The sequence below is a fragment of the Silurus meridionalis genome, chromosome 11 (genome assembly GCF_014805685.1).
Source record: "Silurus meridionalis isolate SWU-2019-XX chromosome 11, ASM1480568v1, whole genome shotgun sequence".
Classification (NCBI taxonomy): Eukaryota; Metazoa; Chordata; class Actinopteri; order Siluriformes; family Siluridae; genus Silurus; species Silurus meridionalis.
The window spans coordinates 18,679,691-18,699,517 of NC_060894.1; the positions used below are offsets into that span (position 1 = coordinate 18,679,691).

The 19,827-nt window shown below is 39.2% G+C and overlaps 1 protein-coding gene across 1 annotated transcript; it reads right to left on the minus strand.

Annotated features, from left to right (window-relative positions):
* Positions 1-6,570: 6,570 nt before the first annotated feature.
* On the minus strand, positions 6,571-19,580 carry dact3a (dishevelled-binding antagonist of beta-catenin 3a). Its single transcript, XM_046862051.1, is given in 5 exon segments — positions 6,571-7,040; positions 7,043-8,292; positions 10,126-10,230; positions 11,739-11,841; positions 19,222-19,580. Coding segments are annotated over 5 exon segments (1,974 nt in total). The 5' UTR covers positions 19,471-19,580; the 3' UTR covers positions 6,571-6,773.
* Positions 19,581-19,827: the final 247 nt, after the last annotated feature.

Below are 19,827 nucleotides of genomic sequence, written 5' to 3' on the forward strand. Positions count from 1 at the left end.
CTCTCTCTCTCTCTCTCTCTCTCTCTCTCTCTCTCTCTCTCTCTCTCTCCTACTAACTCACTGCCCTCCCGCTGTTGTACTTTTTACAACTGATTGCCTTGTCACCCCTCCCTTTTTTAAACTCTCTTTATTAATACTTTGCCCTTTCTCTTTGTTGGCTTGCATGTACCACATCTTAGTTTCCCAAAGTCTGAGACTGGAGAGCATCATGATGCGACTCTTTTAGTGCTTTTTAGATTTACATTGTTATTTATTTCATAGCACTTCTGAATGTAGATGTTTCTCCAATTCCATTTACTTTATTAATAATCATGATATATATACTTGATACATGCTTGAAATTCATATCATAAATACTTCATGGGGTACTTTATAGCCATTTACAAATATGGTCATTCTATGTATATATTTATAAGGATTTGTGAGATTTAATTGGATAGAAATTTGGGTTATAATTTTAAAACGATTGGATTGAATCATAGTTGAAGTCAAGCATTATTCAGTTATATAAAGCTAAATGTCTGTTCAAAGTTCAGAGAAATTCTAGTGATAAAAAAATACCTTAGTGCTTGCAGTGATTCCTAGTGATTGCACTATACAGCTATTGTCTTCTGTTTGTTCGAAAAAAAAAGAAAAACAAAGAAAAGAAGGTAGTGCTAGCTTCCGGCTAAGCAAGCCAAAGTGTGTTTCTATTTGCAAAGACAATAAGGTGTATTTTAAAGACAAAAGCATACAAACTTTTTTAAGTGAAAGGTAAATTCAAGGTTAATGAAACATCCCTTGTTTAGGAAAATTGCCCACCTGCTCGAATAACTGGAACCCTTTGTTTAGTTTTTTGCTGTATTGTGTGTTATGGTGCTCTCTAGTGTTTCGAGGCATAAAGTAATCTGGAAATCATTCAATGAGACACAGCTGGTCCAGTTTATCTGCTTTTGTATGCTAATGAACATCATGTACACTGATGCAGGAAAATGTACCCCAGAATAATACACTTTTGTTGTGAATGTTTGTTATGAGCCCAGAGCCCCTGCCAAATATTTGCATTCCATTTCCATCTCAGCGGGCAAACAGGGAAGCTGGTTGAGTGGCATGTGATGAGGCAAAGCTAGATATTTTATAAAAATGAGTAAACATGAAGCTGCTTATTGTTGCTTGGTGACTTGATATAACTCTTATAGTTATACAAGTCACCCCCTAGTCACCTCGTCTACAAATTCCATGAATTCCACCAAATGAAAAAGTGAAGAGTGAGACATTTATAAGTGATAAGTAATTTACACTGCTTTTATCCTGTCAGTTAAATCATGCAAACGAGTTGAAAATGACTCCAATACACAAGATTTCTTGATCCCTGAGAATACAGAAGAGAAGTGACTAATACTGTATATTCCTCTATAGTACGGAGTCCCCAAACTTTGTGGGGGCCACATCATTTTTCCCTTCTAGGGCAGTATTATTGTGTAGATTTTATTATGATTTTTTAATGTATTTCCTATGCCTCCTAATGCTATAATTTTGTTCTGTACAGACAAATGAACATTACCTTACAACAGACATACAGCCTATTAAAATTATTACTATCATAATGACTTTCTTTTCATATTTATTGCTATTAAATTAAAATTTTTGGACTGCATCTGGCAGTAAATTTTTTAACTTCGACACTTTGTCGGCTCTTATTTGGCCTTGCAAGCTTGCATACTTGTGGTTGGTTTCATAGTGTCGGCACAGATTCTATTCTTTAAACACAGACACGGTTTATTGACAGATGATACAAACACCCATTTTTTTTTGCATTGAACAAAAAATTCATCACTTGTCCACTTTTAGTTAAATACCCTGCATTCTAAATCAACTTTTCTCTTTCCCAAACGTTTGGCTATTTTGTTTGCTCTTTGAATTTTCTTGCTGGCTCGAGTGCAGTGGAACCTGTATGATCACAATGGGGGGTTATATTGAATGTACCATTCTGTTGTTTGGTGGGAAAATCTAACAAATGATTAGGCTATGTTAATAACTAAGGAAAATTGTTGTTTAAAAGCCAAACTTTATTATCAAATACAGATACGATATGAGTAAAAAAATATATTTAAAATAGAATATATTTAAAATAGATTTTTTTTATGTCTCTGGTGTTGTTCAGAGGGTCGTTCCAAATCTGATGGCTGCAGTTTGGGAACCCCGGTCTATGGTCTTATAAACTGACCCCTAGAGAAAGCCCTATTATTACAGGCTGATATTGCTGGAGAATGCTACTGTAATAAATGATAGGCTTAGGAAGCATAAAAGCCACAATTCTTACATTTGTTTCCTGGACAAGCCAATAACGGTGTGGCACAATATGCTTCGGAAAATAATAGTCTTTGGAAAATTAATGTCAGTCATGTAATATCTTTAGCTCACTGAATATAGCATGTTGATTTTGAAAGACAAGTGTATTGCAAAAGAGATTTGAAATAATACAAAAAATGCTTGTATTAATTCATATTCATTCATTATTTTATTCATTCATTCATTTTCAATCATCCTGGCCAAGATGATGTTAGATCCTGAGTCTAGTTTGCAAATGCTGAGCATCATTGTAGGACACCATACAGACAATAATTCACATTTGGATGTAGGATCATGTTGTATGTATGTATTTTTGGATGTATGACTGTAGAGTCCATGAGGTCCAAGTGATCACTATGAGAACATACCAACTTCACCCAACTTCTATATGGTCTCCATTCATTTTTACTTCATTTGCAAAAAGTTAATATATACACTGTGTAAGAAAATATTCAATAAAAACACCTCTTGTGCACAGACTGAATGACATACACTTTTTATGAAACAGTACCTAGCCTGTATTTCTACTTTCTCCAGGGCTGCTAATATATTCATGTGTTCATGTCACAAAATCAGGAAATCAACCCAAAGACTATGGTTTCTAAATAATTAATCTCATATGTGAAAAAATGTTTTGTATGGAAAACATGTAAATGCCAGGATTTCAAGAACATCATGTGGAAATCATTTAGAATAATTTCATTGCAAAACCTCCTAAATATAAGTGATCCACAGAAGACTTTGAGGCTAGTAGCAGAGAAATTCTGACAGAAAAAGCATTTTACAGTAATTCACATTGTCTCCTTTGGATTCAGCATCACCTCAACTGGTAAACTAGTCTACGATCATTACCACCTTTATTTTATGTGGGTGCAAATGTTCTGTAGGTACTATAAACAGCAGTGTATATTATGCTATTACTAAAGAAATATGTGTTTGTTAAATAATTTCAGGGTTTTTATACTGTACAGACTTGATGAATAGTGGAATGTGAGTAGTAAAAAATCCCTCTCTTTCAAAATGTATATAATTTGACAACTTCCCAAATACGATGTAATTATATACCATAACAGACTGCTTTATATATTGTGTGTATTCTCGAATAGCAGAGGGAAATAGAGATGTTTTATTTAATATTGCAAACTAATGAGAGCAGTTATTGTTAACATAATTGTAATATAAGTGTGTGTACCCTAGATTCCTATGTAATGTTTGCAATCATCCATTTATATATTCCTCGCATGTCTCTTGTGCTGTATACAGTATATGAGTATATGTAATCAGTCAATAAATTCAGGATTTTTTTTTCGAAACAATTTTGCTTTGGAAAGCATATGGCCTTAAAAAAAAGTCAATTTATTACTGCAGTCACATGGGGGCGCAAAAAACCTATTGATTCAACAGAGCTAAGAAGACCTTACTGCAGTCCTGTGTAATGATGAGCAGGATGAGCCATCAAACAGTTTCTTCCTCCTAGCATATGAGTCAAGATCTCAGAATAAATTTGCTGGAGGCCAGTGAAAGATGCATCTGGATCTTAGTAAAGAGAAGGAGAAAGAAATGTTTTTTTTTCTTTGTGTGAAACCTTCTACTCTGAGTATAAACAAACTTCATGGGAGTCATTGCAGCTGCTGGAAATTTAGCAAGAACACTTAAAAGTTGAATATTTTCATTAGTTTGTTAACATAACGACACATACATTAATTATTTCTCAGTAGTAAACAATTAACACTCACAAAATGTTCTTAAAATCATGTCTATTCATATATGAGGACTGCCTACCTGTAAGATTTTTAAGTAGTCAGGCTGTCAGACATACTCAGACATACACAGTGCAGAACCTCTGTCAATCAAAGTTTGTCCTGTCCAATCTCAGCTTCAAGCTTTGGGGGCTGGGAACAGGTTTGGACTGGTGGACATGTTGCAGCTGTCTTAAAAGTAACTTGTCCTTGAGACCCTACTTTGCTTCTCGCTCTGTCTCTTTTTCTGCCCCCTCTTTCCTTCACTGCTCTGCTTGGCCCCACTCCCAGACTCTGGTATGAATACAGAGCCAACCAGTTTTAAACATAAATCTAGAAGTGTAAATGGTTTTCAGTTCAGACAAGATGAGTAAAGTGGGAATGTATGCCCCTTTTCTGTGTAGTAAAGGCAAAAAAAGAAAAGTTAAGAGATGACATGAGAAAACAAGGAGATATGCAGACAAACAGGGCATAGCCAGTCAACCTCCAGAAATCAGAGATCTGGACAGTCTCACCAGTGTGCATTTTTTAGACAAGAGAGATAGGAAGGGAGAGATGGAGTGAGAGAGGAGCTAAAAATTATGGAAGTCCTACTTCAACAAAACACTGACAATGTAGCTCGTTTTCTTCCCTGTCCTTCCCTGATCCTTCTCCTATTTCTGATCATAGACCACCCCTGCCCCCCTTCCTTCCTTCTAATATAAGCCAGATGTGCAGCAGGGACCGTGTTGCTAAAAGTCTCCTTTTCCCCTCTTTTTCTGGCTCTTTTAATTTCTTGTTTCTGTCTTCGTTTTCCTCCCTCTCTGACCCTCCCCTTTTTACAGGAAATTCTCCAGGTTCTTGGCCTTGAAGGGAGCCTCTTTAACCACGTCCAGATGGGGAAAGGAAGACAGGGTGGGTTTTTAGAAATATAGAGTCGTGGGCACAAAGCTTCTTTCTTCCCTCAGAGTTTATTGAGATTGGAGCTAAAGACAGGCTTGGATGTGCAATGGTTCACTGCTTTTGTCTACATTAAAAATGAATACCTAAATATCCCTTTATTGCATTGCTGTTTTGGTTGGCAACTACTCTTGCACAGAACATATAAGTCATCCCTATGGCAGAAAACTGGTTTGTTAATAGTTCAGGACATGAAGTCTTGCCAACATCAGGAAATTGTATTCATGGCCAAAGCAGGAATTTTGTGTTACAGACAGATCCTATCAGAAAAGACTCAAGGTCCATAAATGGACATTCAAGAACAGCTTACCTTTTTCTCTCAAATCCATCCATGGGTTTTTGCTTCCTGAGAACTTGTTAATCAAGCTAACATTCTCCAAATGATCATAATTTGTACTTAGAACAGAGCAAAACCCACCATGATCATCCTCGTAATCTATGTTTTCCACTGGCATCATTGGAACATTTCATTTATTGGAGATGGAATTTGAGTCTCTGATCCGTGAAATCTTTAAATCTCAGAGAATGAACTTTCATTGCTGCTAGACATCTAAGGAAAGATGTCCTGCATTGTTTTAAAAAGTGCTTGTGCAACATCACAGGGCAGTTGAATGCACACTTTCATGCCACTGTATGCTATCAGAGGCTCATAATTGACTAGTGTTGTGGTGACAGATGAGAGAGTAAGTTGCCTTGCAAATATCTCAGATTCCAAGTCAACCTCCTCTAACTGGACCATTTGTGACTAGACTAGGAGGCTTTGTCCTTTCTTGTCCCCTCGTCAGCATACTGAACCCTCTGGGTTCTTCAGGGTTACATACAATGGAAATCTCAACTGAAAGCACATTTGTGAAAATGTTCATCGTTCTTACATAACATGCCTCCGGTTCAGAAGTTGTCTCAAAATGCTAAAGGATTAATTATAATGCAGCTGGATTTAATGATCTCATTAGGGTTTATGTGTAAGAGAATTTTGGCTGAAATTTGCACCCACATTTGGTAGCTTGCCAAACCAGACCATCTTGAGAACATCCACTCATTTGCCTACACCATAAAGACCTAAACTTGGGTGGCCCTTGTTGGAAGCTGTAGCAGTGAACTTCCTCACACTCACCATGATGGAACACCCACATCACTAAGTCTTACAAATAAACAAATCCCTTTCCAGGTCAAGATATAATGATTATGGAATGCTGCAGACATAAATGGCATTAAAAGTGCACACAAAATTTCATGTACTCAAAAGCCACTTCTCTTTCCTATTGTGGGAGTGGAACACTGTGCTGTCTGACTTGCTGTAAGTTGTCAGTATTATGCTTGGCATGTTTCCTTTGTCTGCATCTTTCCAGGCAGGGCGGACTGTTAAGAGTTTCTCCTTTTCATTCTGTGCATCGCTGATCCTTCCTTTTCTTTTTCTCATTGTGTAGAAGCTAAAATATTTCCCTTCCTCTGCTTTAATGTGGATTGCTATGATTAAAACTAATGTTCAACATCCATTGATTGTATGTTGTTCTTCTTTTACTATTTTTTTTATACCGTTGTCTCTTTAAGCACAAACATCTTAAAGACATGACTCAAGATTTTTATTTACAGAGTAGAATCATAAATACAATCAACAATTTATCACATAGACAGATATGTACATGATGGTTTTAGGCTCAGATTCACCACAATCTGAGGCAGGTAGCTTGAACTTACACCTTCCTTCCGTGTCGCAGGACAGCCTATAACAGTGAAGAGAAAAGATCTCCATAACCCAGTAGCTCAAACGGTGGTCATGACTTTGAGGGAACCAGTTCTAAAACGAAGGATCTTCTTCTTGAGGGCATGTGAAGCTTTGATCTTGACCAAGGCTTTGGACTGCAGTGGTGCCCCAGAAGGAGTCGGGGGAGAGGGAGGAGCCAAAGGTGGTGCAAGTTGCTGAGGCCACACCAGTCCTCCACTCTCATCAGAGTCACTAGACATAGAACTGGAGCCAGGGGACTCACCTTCACTCAGACTGGACTCCCACTCTCCAGGGCCCGGGTGCTTGTAGCCCGCTCTGGACGGCATGCTGGGCTGTGCAGTGGGTAGTCTGAGTGAAGGTGTGAATGAGGGAAGTGGTGTGAATGATGTTGATGAAGGTGCTGAGAAGTCTGGTTGTAGACATAGGTTGGTGCAGCAGGCCTAGATCTACGGGTGCGTCTGACCTCTCGTTCCGGTGTAGGCTCTGCTTCATCCTGGCTCAGCTCTAGTGTAGAGCGCCAACGGCGGTGGCCAAGGCCAATTTGCTGGTGTCTGGATTTGGACTGGTTAGCACGCCCTGTGTCACGCTCCACTGTGCTGTACTTTCGCTCTGGGACACCCTTCTGGCCCAGCAGGCTGTTCTCTGACTGCGAGCGACAGGCTTTTCTTCCAGGTTTCTTTGCAGGTGCCCTTTCCTCACTAAAACGGCACTTCTTGGGTACGGCCCGTGACTTAGGCTGTGGTCTTTCAGGGGAGTATGTGCCGTTCCCACGGCCCGCTTTGGGGGCTGCATGGGCACGAGATGTTTTAGCTCTCATTGGTGCCTGGCATGGCTTTGCTGGGATGTACTGTGCATTGACTAAATGCTCTTCCGAAGAGGGTGAATGTGGGAGTTGGTAGTGTTGAGGCGAATCTGCTTCACTGCTGCTGGGGTCCAAATCTCCAGTGGGGAAATCTAAAGGTGTGGAGTGAATTTCTGATATTGGAGGCCTGGGAAATTGTGTTGACAGCTTCTCCTCAGGTCTGGTATAATGTGTAGGGTGGTGCTCCTCAGGTCTTGTGAAATGAGCAGGGATTTGCTCCTCAAGCCTTGAATAGTGAGAAGGGAGATGCTCTCCAGAGGAAAAGCCCCCAAGCTGCTCATCTTCAAGGCTGTAGGAGGCCCACGCTTGTTTCTCTGGGCTTTGGGAGACCTTGGAATGATCAGAAATGAAAACATGTTCCTTGCGGCAAAGACTACTTTGCCTCATCACGCCTCTGGCTTCAGGGCTCATGTTAGTACGGGGTTTGCACTGCCTTGTGGCCACATGACGCCGCTGGATCAGACCCAGGATGTAGGTCTCCACATGCTGAGCCTGATGGTAGTCCTCAGCAGAGGGCTCATCTTCATCTCCTGCTCCATTAGCATCTGGCCATAGCCATCGCTCCCCCTCGACACCTCTCTTTGACAAACCCATGAGCGGCAGCTGGTTGACTGAGAGCAAGTGTGGAACCGGAGATCGTCCTGCAGATCCCACACAGTCCTGTAGTCCATCACGACCAGTCACAAAAGTATCTCCTGAAAATACAGCCCAAATAAGAGGAAAACCAGGATGAAAGATGTCAATTATATAAAATGAACAGAAAGCATAGTGTTAGACAGAAATTAAAACAGTTTAAGCGAGGTCGGTTTAGAGAAATGTATAGGCATTTAGAGAAAATAAACTCTGGTCCAGGGCCATTGACACCAACGATTTACTTACATTTTTTCAAATTCACTTTGCACTTTTTTTTATTTTAAATCATCATTGAAATTGGGATTATCCAAATGGCTAAACCAATTGGCTACTGTGGACTTTACCCTCTTCCCAAAGATGAAGATCCTGCTCAAAGTTCTCCACTTTGACACCTTTGTGGAGATTCAGAGCGAATCGCAGAAGGTGCTTGACACATTTTAAAAACAAGGACATATTCCAGAAGTGGCAGGAACGGTGTGTTGGGGACTATTTTGTAGGTGACTGCGTGAACTGTTAACATAGATAAATAAAGTATTTTTTTTTCAACAGAGCTAGTCTCAAAAATTTTTGATATCACCTGGTATTGACAACCAATCATTACTGCTGTTACTATTACATTCCAATTAGTAATACTTTTCCCCTATTTTAAAAACTTATTTTTAGAGCTGTTTTTCAGATCATCAATGGAAAAGCAAGTGCTTTTTCAAACAAACTTACATTTAAATCTAGCAAAAAAGTCAGCATAGCTTATGTATTAGTTGACAGTGGTTGTATACCTTATAGTTTATTTGCAGAAAAGCAGATATTAATCCAATATTAAACAAGTGGACATTGGATTTAGCATAAAAGAATATCTGGGGCCAAAAGTGTACCTCAGTGTGGTTTGTAGAAACAGTCGATGTTTGCGGTTTTGAAAGTACTTACACTTTGCTGCTAAGACTGCATGCTAGCCTATTTTAAACATAAACATAACATTTTTGGGATTTATCGCACTGTTTATGTGACTGTTTATGTTGGTTTTGCTAATGTGTACCCATTTGTGACTATGCTACAAAATAAAACTTCCCTTTACAATATGTTTTTTCCTAAAAAATAAACACATGCTAATACTAGCTTATACTACTTTACGATTATTGTACATACATGTAAAAAAAGATTTCACATGATGCAAATTATTTCCATGTGTTTCAGAGCACATAAATGTTTGTTGATGTGCTTGGTAATGTGTGTGAGTGTGTTTATAACTATAACTATAATGTTAACTCTAATCAGTGCACCTATAACTACGATTTAATTCCATAACTTGGGCAGGTTATAGCAGTATAGAATGTACACTCATGTCACATTCAGGGTCAAATGAGCGTACTGGTTGTGTTTGCAATGTGAAGAAACGATTGGGGTCAGTTATGCCAAAGGATATGTGGGACATGAAACTGAAAACAGACCTAATACTGCAGTAGACTGTGACTAATTTGGAAGATAATAGCTAAAATGCTATGTCTGACAAAGCGAACCCATAAACTATGCATGTGTGTGTGTGTGTGTGTGTGTGTGTGTGTGTGTGTGTGTGTGTTCACATTGTGCTTACATCCACTGCCTTTTCCCGCTATTTCCTGGGTCTGTATGCACACAGTGAGGTCTCAGTGCATAGCAAGTCTCAAGACTGAACGAGAAGTCTGTTCCTGCCTGCAGGACTTTTTGACTGATGCAATTAGCGGATCTTACCAGGTTAACCCCTTAACTGCAGCGAGGTTAATGTGAAATGAAACTAAAGGGAAATTCTTGCAGTAAGCAGAGACTATTAGTTTAAAGTGCTTACTATAAGACATTTTACGGATTTCTAATAGCTCTTAAATTAGAAAGGGAAGGAAGAGAAGCTGTGGTGGGGTACTTACCAGCAGATTTTAACCTCTCACTAGAACTAGGTGTATGGATTGCGAAAGAGGTCCTGGAAGAGAGGTCACCTAAGTCCAGAGAAGGCTCTCTCTGCTCACAGAGATCTGGCCAAATACACAAACACAGAGTCAGACTAACGGCTCTTTAGAAAACCTCTGAGAAGCCTTAGTTTAATATTCAGCATGGAAGAAGAATGTTTCTGCAGTACCAACAGTATGAGTACAATAATTCTGTGAGAGAATGATTGAGTCACAGTGTAGCTTTAAACAGAACTGGATGGTTATATGAAAAGGCGAAACACTTGGTAGCATATTGCTTTTTTTGATTAACTTAAGCATCGCTAATAAAAAAATTAACTAAGATTTGGCCTCTCACAGTTTAGATATTGCGTATATAAAAAATGTATCAAGAAACTTTAGTAGGCATATGATATAAAACCCTAAGACAATAATATCATTTGTATATAAAATTCACCTAATTATAGTTGGCAGTTGAACAATAAATTGAAAACATTATATTTTTCCATAGCAAGCAGAACATTTGGAGAGTAATAAATGATGGAAGAAACTCCTAAATCTAACTCGCCACAACACCCATGGCCTTATTTGCATTTTTTTAAAGTAGTTGAAAAGAAGGTTTTGGGTTAATGATCATTTAAAAAAATATGAGAGTTTGACTCATTAATATCAAACTAATAATAGATTGGTGTGCTGTGAGTAACATTAGATTCTTTTCACATACACTGAGTTGATTAAGCAAAGAGCCTTGTGACGAAAATGATAATAGGAACATTATAGCCATAAAAATTACAGTACTTTGGATAGTTAAGTACATTTGAAGGCAAATACTTTGTACTTTTACTCAAGTGAAACTTTTACTGGAATCATATTTTACCTACTGTATCTCTACTTTAATTCAAGTTCATGGTTTGTGTACTTCGTCCACCACTGATTTACCTACTAGTTTGCTATACTGTGCAACATTTATTAGCATGAAGTACCACAGTAAAATGATGTTATATTTGGGTATAGTAGTAAAATCGCTAAAAAAGTTCAGTGTTTTACATTAAAGGCATGACAAACTTTTGTTATGAAGAAATCTCAAGAAAGCTGATAACCTGTTACTCAGGCCATCATTTTCTATGGAAGATATTGCAATGGCTAATAGGATCCCAGGGCTGACCTCACAAAATCAATACTGAGAACATTTCTTAAACTATAAATACTCTTTATACTGCTGTGATTTCATATGCTCTATGTCACACCAGGCAGAAATTCTTTACCTGAGCCATGTAGTACTGTGATGAGTGAGCTGAGATATGGACTTGATGTCATGTACATATGATGTCATGTTCATGTATATTTTAGGTTTCAGATGTCCTTTAGGCAGCTAGTTTTTGGTTACTTTCAGATGTAGGGTCTAAATGTTTGGCCCTCAAATTATCTCAGAGTTTGTATTTTCCACTGTCGCAAGCTCATCACATAAATAAAATCTACATCTGTATCTGAATATACGATTTAATTTAATTTAATCAATTTATATCAAATCCATGCAAGCATATTGAAAAAAGATTTATTTTTAGAAGAAATGCGACTGGTGAGTTGAGGTGTACCTGAACTTGGTCTATCTCCTGTTTCTATTGGGTGCTCCACGGAGCTGGTCTCTGAATCCACTCTTAGTTCTCCAACCTGCTGCTGAAGAACTGCCATCAAACCCTACACACACACACACACACACACACACACACACACACACACACACACACACACACACACACACACACACACACCATAAGGATACGATAAATTATAGGGAACTCTCTCTCATAGAGATGCTCTACATTAAAACATTTTTGTCTAAAGCTAAACATATAAGTTAGAACCCTATGTTTGTGCAGGTTTCATGAAAAGTGCAGCAGATTGCAAATTCCTGTCTGACTCATCAGGGAGTGAACAGAAGACAGGAATGGAGGAATTTAGTAATGTACAGCTAACTTATTTCAATTTAGCTTGCTGATAAAAACATTCCTGTCTGTATTTACTGGCTTAATAAGTGTTCAAAAGATTTCAACTCATCATTTTTATTATTCAGCATCCTTTTTAGATTCTTGAATGCAGAATGCTGGCTAGGAGAGCATGCAAAGCTGCTGTAATACTGTGCTAGCCAACACAGGAGGAATATATAACAGCCGGCGAATGCCTTCGAGTCCCAGATTATTATTCAGTTATTCATCTCAGAGTTTATTATTCTGCCCCTGTGAATTATTTAGTAATTGCAGTGAAATTAATAACAACATCATCTGGACCACAACATATAGGATCAAGGGATTTAAAGGCTTAATAATCTTCGTAAAGTAATAGTAAATCGATCAAAATTCTCTACTGTCAGCAAGTCCTAGATACACAAGTAGCGCTAATCATCAGCATCTACATCTTCATCTACTTTTTTCATACTTAATACTTATTATTATTGATCTAGATCGTTTGTGTTGCATAATACAGGAGATTGTGTTCTATAGTACAGTTTACATGTACAGTATTTACTTGGATATGATCATTTCCTTTGTACAAAACTTCTGTACCGTTTACTGTCTCCTTGTATTGTTGCCCCTTTTGTGTTTGCACTAAATGTTGCACATGTGCACTTTATGTTGTTAGTAGTTCATTTTGCGTTTTGCCTCCTTCCATATTTCCTTTTTTTTTATTTATGTTGTCTGATGTAGCACCTTGGTCCTGAGGGAACGTTGTTTTGTTTCACTGTAAAGGCAACCCCCGATAATTTGCGGTTCGGAACTTGTGGTTTGGAAAATTTGCAGGTTCACATTTGGATCCTAACTAACAGCAAGTTGCAGATTATCTTTAAATTCACGGGAATGACAGAATGTTCAGGAACGTATTTGGTCAAATACTGTACACTTTTACGTTTATAAAGTGACATAATGTCTAGATGAATTCACTAAGGTACCACTGCAGGGGTGCGTCCAAAATTTGCGGATTTTCTGAACTTGTTGGGGTTACGGGGGACCACTGTACTGTATATGGTTGGAATAACAAAGCCTAATTGACTTGACTACTTAAGTTACCAAGGTAATTTTGCTACTTTCTACCTTTCTCTCGTTTTTGTAAAAAAAAAAAAAAAAGGCAATATTGAATATGCCTTTCACGACACCTGAAATCAAATTTCCATTTAGGGTCAACAAACATTCAAATGTTTTTTCAGTGTTGATGTCAAAGGACAAATATTCTTTATGTGTCAGTGTTGTTAGACTTGAACAGTGTTGTTGACTTGTACAACAAAATAATGACATCTGAGTAACTTTGTATGTCTGAACTATTTCTAGCATCATGATGGTCATGATGATAATGATTCCAAACATCAAAACCAAACTCACGATCCACACAGTGTCATAGCACTGCCAGATGAACGAAATAATAGACAACTCAATAGTATTTTTGTAAAAATAAAAACCAAAAGGGTGCAGCAAAATTAAACAGAATAACGGCTTAAGTTAATAGTAAAAGCAAATATTTTTTATTGCCTCTAAAACACCTTTTATTGTTTTTGGGAGACGTATACATGTTCCTTTTGTTTATAACAACAGACTGGGTTAAAGTCAAAAACACACAGGAATTGGACAGTGAATGACCCGTAGAATATTTTGTGGAACCTAAATCCTATTGAACTGCTCTTGGATGAACTGGATCACAAGGTCAGAAAGAACTATCCAAGGCATGGAAACGTTTTAGAGAAACTATTTAAACGATTAAAGCTGTTATGCATGCTAAGGGAGGATTTTTGAATGAAAATAAAGTTGGACATGTGTACATATATATATTTGTTTGAATTAAATTCCTTAGTCTGTTGCATATAAACAAAAGGAACATGCATGTGTCTCTCAAACACGATAAAAGTCTAGGTGTTTTCAAACTTTTGACAGGCACTGGACATTTCTGTGAATGTTTTCTTTCACATTGGCATTGTGTTGGTGCCAGATGGGTTTGCACTGAGTATTTCAGAAACTGTTAACCTTGTGGGTTTTTCTTACATAACTGTCTTTGTTTACACAGAACGACACGAAAAACAACACAAAAAAAATTTTATCCAGTGAACTGTGGCTCTGATCACAGAAATGCCTTGTTGATAAGAAAAGAATAAGCAGAATTGTTGACAGGAAGAATTGATCATTTACATACCAACCACTGATGAGCAGAAAGGCATCTCAGAATTGCAACATGTCAAACCTTGTGGCAGATAGGCTACAACAGTAGAAGACCACATCAGGGTTCCCTGCGCTCCTGTCAGCCAAGTACAAGAATCTGAAGCTACAGTCTGCAAAGGCTCACAAAAGGCCTTGAAATGCCTCCAGGGGAAATTTAGGGAAGCTTGTGATGTCAAAAGTAGGATCCAGCTCCATACCTCTATTTGGAAACCACAATCTTTCATTATATCAGAGGGTTTGCACATGCCTGATAAATAGCAAAAAGAATCACACATAACTCTGTTGTTACAGTGTGAGTTTTCACAGATATATTATTAAACCCTGTCTTTCAGAAGGTTTTCATGTTTCAATGGTTTCACCAAGGACTGGCTTTGTTCGCTTCTCCGTCGTCGCCATTTAGCAAAACACCAGAAGACTGAGCTGCAAGGTCTGATGACATGATTTTCTGTTGTAAGCCAGCACTATACATGTCATTATACAAACTCATAAGATGTCCAAGGACAGCTGATACCGCTATGTATGTTGCCATTTAGGGCTGATGTATTTATTATGTAGGCCTATGAACACTGCCCTTAGGCAAAGCAGTAAAACTATTCTAAACATTCTATATAGCAAACATCCACAAGTCATCCCCTACCTTTTAAATGTTAAAACATCACTGTAGAACTATGTAATACTGAAAAATGAAGACCAGGAATGAGGCTGATTATTTAATAAATGCACATAGGCACTAAACAGACTGTAAACACTGTGAATATTCAAGAAGTCTGTATACAGTCTGTCTGTTGCCACTTTTTCCATTACTTTGAAGACCTCCGGTGTTTGCCTGCGTTGCATCCTGAATGCGTAGGATCTAGGATTCCCAGATGAGCAAGAAAGACTGGATGAATCAGCATCCCATCAATGCACTCAGTCATATGCTACATGATGTCTGGGAATGAAAGGGAACACAATGTCCCACTTGTGAAAGAATGAGAGAGTTGTGTCTCCACCTTATCTCCCCAACATTAATTCATTTTCACGTAATTGCTCTTTTCGAAATATCTGGCTGTAAATGACACAATAATCAGACCGGGACAGAAAAAAAATGAAACAACGGCCTGATTTAATATTCAAACCTATTGCATTTTTGCATATGTGGCAACTGTTAACAGCTACACCCTCACCCACACACCCTGATTCATTGTATTAACAACGCTTAAGTGTAAAATGACACGTAGGAGTGAGAGAGTGCATGTGGCCCACAGGAACTGAGGAAAATTTCACTGCGCAATGTAAGTTTGACTGATTGAACTTAGAGAAAGAGATGGCCGGGGTTCTTTTGTTACACACTCTTCTTTTTCTTATTTTTATTACTGTTTTTAATCCACTAGATAAATAGTGTATTGACGAATTATGAGTTTCTTAAGACTTGACCTTTTTTGTCTACTGGTATTTTCTGTACTACTCAAGCACAAATGTAGTGCAGCTAATAGTGTTTGCTTAAATTAGCACACTATGCTACGGCAAGGCTGTTAAAGCAATCCCATGATCTGCAAAAACACTTATAGATTCAGTGATGTATTACATGTAAATTAAATTCAATTAAATGTATGCCTTTTATGATGTGTATTTTTTTCTTTCTGCCACCATGGCAGCAGTAAGAGCAGTTTCTGTGCTCTCATCCAAATGTGCTAATGCAAGTGCTGGCTTAGGCTCTGTGGTTAAGGGGCTCCTGTGAGGCCAGTACCTCAATGATCATTTGTTTCTCTGCAGAGCAAACCCCCTCCCTATCACACACTCCACCAATCCACACTGCTCTGCTGTTCCCATACCTCTCTGGTCAGAACCTACGTCTCAAGCGAAAATGCTGCTAGGATCAGTTATTCTATTCACACTGACATGCATCTGTCATGTCACATATGTCATGTATTTGCAAGGCATTTTTCTACATCATTCCAAGTTAACTATGCTATCTTGCTTTGGCAGTAGGTCTGTGTGTGTGTGTGTGTGTGTGTGTGTGTGTGTGTGTGTGTGTGTGTGTGTGTGTGGCTACCAGGGATTCAAAAGAGTTTCCTAAAAACATTTTCTATTAAAAGCCATAGTTAGCGACAAGCAGTCCTTATGAACTGAACATAAAGGGTCTGTGGTTCAGCTCTACCCACGATTCTCTCGCACTGATGTCATTTCACAAAGAATACATCAACGACAATAAAGGCTTTTTATCTTCACTTGCGCATTCTTCATTAGAGCTGCACCCATGTATGGTGCTTTTGCCTGCTCATGTCTGACCGATTAACAGTGAAGCCAAAGTCGAGGGATAGAGATAAACTTGCCTGTGAAACTCAGTGTGTGTTTGAATAAAGAAATGAGCACACGCCAAAAAATAGCATAATGGTTTAATTTTTTTTTGCTGAAGCACAAATAGTTGAAGTTTAACAACGCCATTACTGTTTTAAAAAAATGTCAAGGCTGGTGATGTGATGAACAAAATTCCATTGCCTCGTGCAAAGCTGCATGGATCTCATTCTCGGTTTCAAAGTCCAGCTTCACTCCTCCACACTCAAAAAACAGACTCCATTTGACTAATCTATACCACTCATCCATGGAAGAGAGTTGGCCAGAGCCTGCACCATGCCTGTAACCCTACCCTACAGCTCTACACACCCATCCCCCTGGCCTCAGACCAAATCATCTAAAGCGTGTTAGCTTAACCCAAATGATGTCATTACACAAATTAACATGGGAAGAGCACTGGAAGAGCGTAACTAGACGCGGTGCAGACCTGAGAGGAAGATGCCTGCGCACAACACACGTAAACATTAACTGTGTTATTGTCTCACAGCTCAGTTGCACTTCTGCTCGTCTTTCTCACTTCTAAATTGCTCTTCTGCTCCTTCGGTGCTAAGCTGGCAGGGAGGCTAATTGTGATAATTAGAGCTGCAAGCCAACAACTACAAAACCGTTCTCCTTCTAGGCTCCATACACCACCCTCCAGAGCCCACTAAATGAGTTTAGCCGGGGATAAAAAGTTGGAGAAGCTACCGCAAGACAAAAGGGTTTATACTAAAAATAAGTTCCCAGCACTCTGCTCCAAAGCAGGGAGAAACACTGCCCGTAAATGATATTTAGCACAGGAAATAATTGCCAGCCACACAGTCACAAGATCCCACATCTGAAAATGTGTTCACTTTAATTCAAAGCTGAAGCTCTAAACATTCAAGACACACTCACAGAACCTCAAGAAGCCGATTAAAGCCGTTCACAATCTAATACATATTTCATGACCGTTCAATCGATGGCACGCGGATATATCATCTCTACTCGTACACCTCTGTGCCGCTGTACGTGCGGGCGAATACTGATAGGGCACGTATGACACACGGCCACAGTTGCTCAATGAGGTACAATGCAGCACAATGCACGCACATGCATGCCCCCATGCTCACACCCAGATTGCGGACAGTAGGAACGGTGCTTTCCCAGCTGTCGCCTGCTGTCAGATTGCCGTCAGCACAATGATGCCAGGAATAAACTGGTCTGGTGTGTTTGAGTGTGTTTGTTGAACAGCAGGCCTACTGCATATCTTTACTAGTCTTGATATCCCCCTGGCCCCCACCACACACACACACACGCAAACACATGGTGGCTTGCTGGTACACAGACCCCCCACTTTATTCCACCAGGGCCTGTCACATACTCAAACAATGAGATTAGGCCTTTGCAGACGCTCTTTCTCTGTCGAGATAACAAACCTACAGGAACAGAAGGGACAAGAACATCTGGAGTAAATGTAACAGTGACCTGCATTTGGAGGCATCCAGCGCCATTACACTTTCCACAACACCTCGTTTTTTTCAAACTTTTTCTACCAACTCCCGAAAGCAACTCTGGTCTTCCAATAAATGAGAAACATTTGCTGTGAATTAAATTTAGCTGATAAAAGAACTGCTAGGCACAAACAGTAACGAGATCCCACATTCTGAAAATTGCTACGGGATTGCTCCCTTAAACCAAAAACCATCTATTAGCACTGAACACATACTGTTAGCATTTGCTTGTGGACAGCATTGTTGGGATCCAGGAGTTAAGTGTTAGTGTGTGGTTTTTGTGGTACACGCTGACAGTCATCATTCGGTCACCCAAAGTCTTTCATAAAAATGACACTTTCCATGGTTTAGAGAACTGACAGGATCGTTGGATTATTTTTCCTTCATTTCCTTGCTGCCTATTTTTTAAACCAATTCACTTTTCACAATACACTTGATTTCATTTACAGCATTTGGCAAACAGCCTCATACAAAGTGTTTCTACAACTGTGCAGTTAAGGGTTAAGGGCCTTACTCAAGGGCCCAGGGGTGGCAACTTTTCGGTGGGGGATTTACACTCATGACCTTTTGATCAGAAGTATATCATCTTAACCACTGAGCTATGGTATAATTGTGTTATTTACAACCTTTACACACAAATTTAGCCTCAAAGTTATAAAACTTTAATGCCTCTAGTAATGTAGATTGAATTTCCTTTATAAAAGGTGAATTTTTTTTTGGGAAGGTGAAATTCTTGGCATTGTCATTGCTCGGTTCCTGACGGGTTCTTCGGTTTCTCTTAGGAGAAACTTGAAGAAGCTATGAAGAAGCTGTGCTATGGAGAAGTTGCAACCATTAACCATCTAAAAAACTCACAAGAAACCTTTTATTATTATTATTTTTAATAACCAAATAGAAGACAGAATTAAAAAGAGTATGGCTGAACATGACATGCAAATACTTATGCATTTTGGAACAAATCCCCCCACTTCTGCTATTTCTAATCCATGATTCAGTTGCATTCATTAGATCTTCCATTCCTCTGCAGTAGTTTATAATAGACTGTCTCTGACCCACATCACTTTTACCTGCTGTTCTGCTGATCCTGGATCTCCATGCTCCAGGTTTGCAGAACTTGGGAAGCAGCGTCGGATCAGGGGCCACGCCGCGCGTGCACAACCCGGTCCCGAGTCTGCGAGAGCGAGCGCGCTAAGCACGAGGCTCTCCTGCCGCTGTTTAAGCATCTCCAGCTCACACAAACCCGCAAGCGTTTCCTCCAGTCTCCCCTTATACCGGCTCCTTTCCGGGGCCATGGCAAATGAGAAGGCGCGGTGCATCCTTAAAACCTTTTCTTTTTAAACTATATATCCTTGAACAACTCTAATCCCCCTCTTCCCGAAACTCCAACTGCATCCTCCATCTCTGCTCCAGCGACGTCTGGACTCGATGTGATTCTTCTGCAGCTGTCAATTGCTCATTAGCATTCCACCCATACGCCATTCCTATTGGTCAGCGGTCGCTCCGTGTAGTTAATATTCATGAGACAAGCCCGCCTCCTCCCCGCATTATTTCAACCGGTCAGGTTTTTTTGGTGGTTGTGATCTGACAGCTTAGAAATGCAAAACTATCCAGAGCAGAACTTTGGGAGTGAATTGATGATTTTTTTTTTTTTGTTCTCAGAAAAGGGTCTGGAA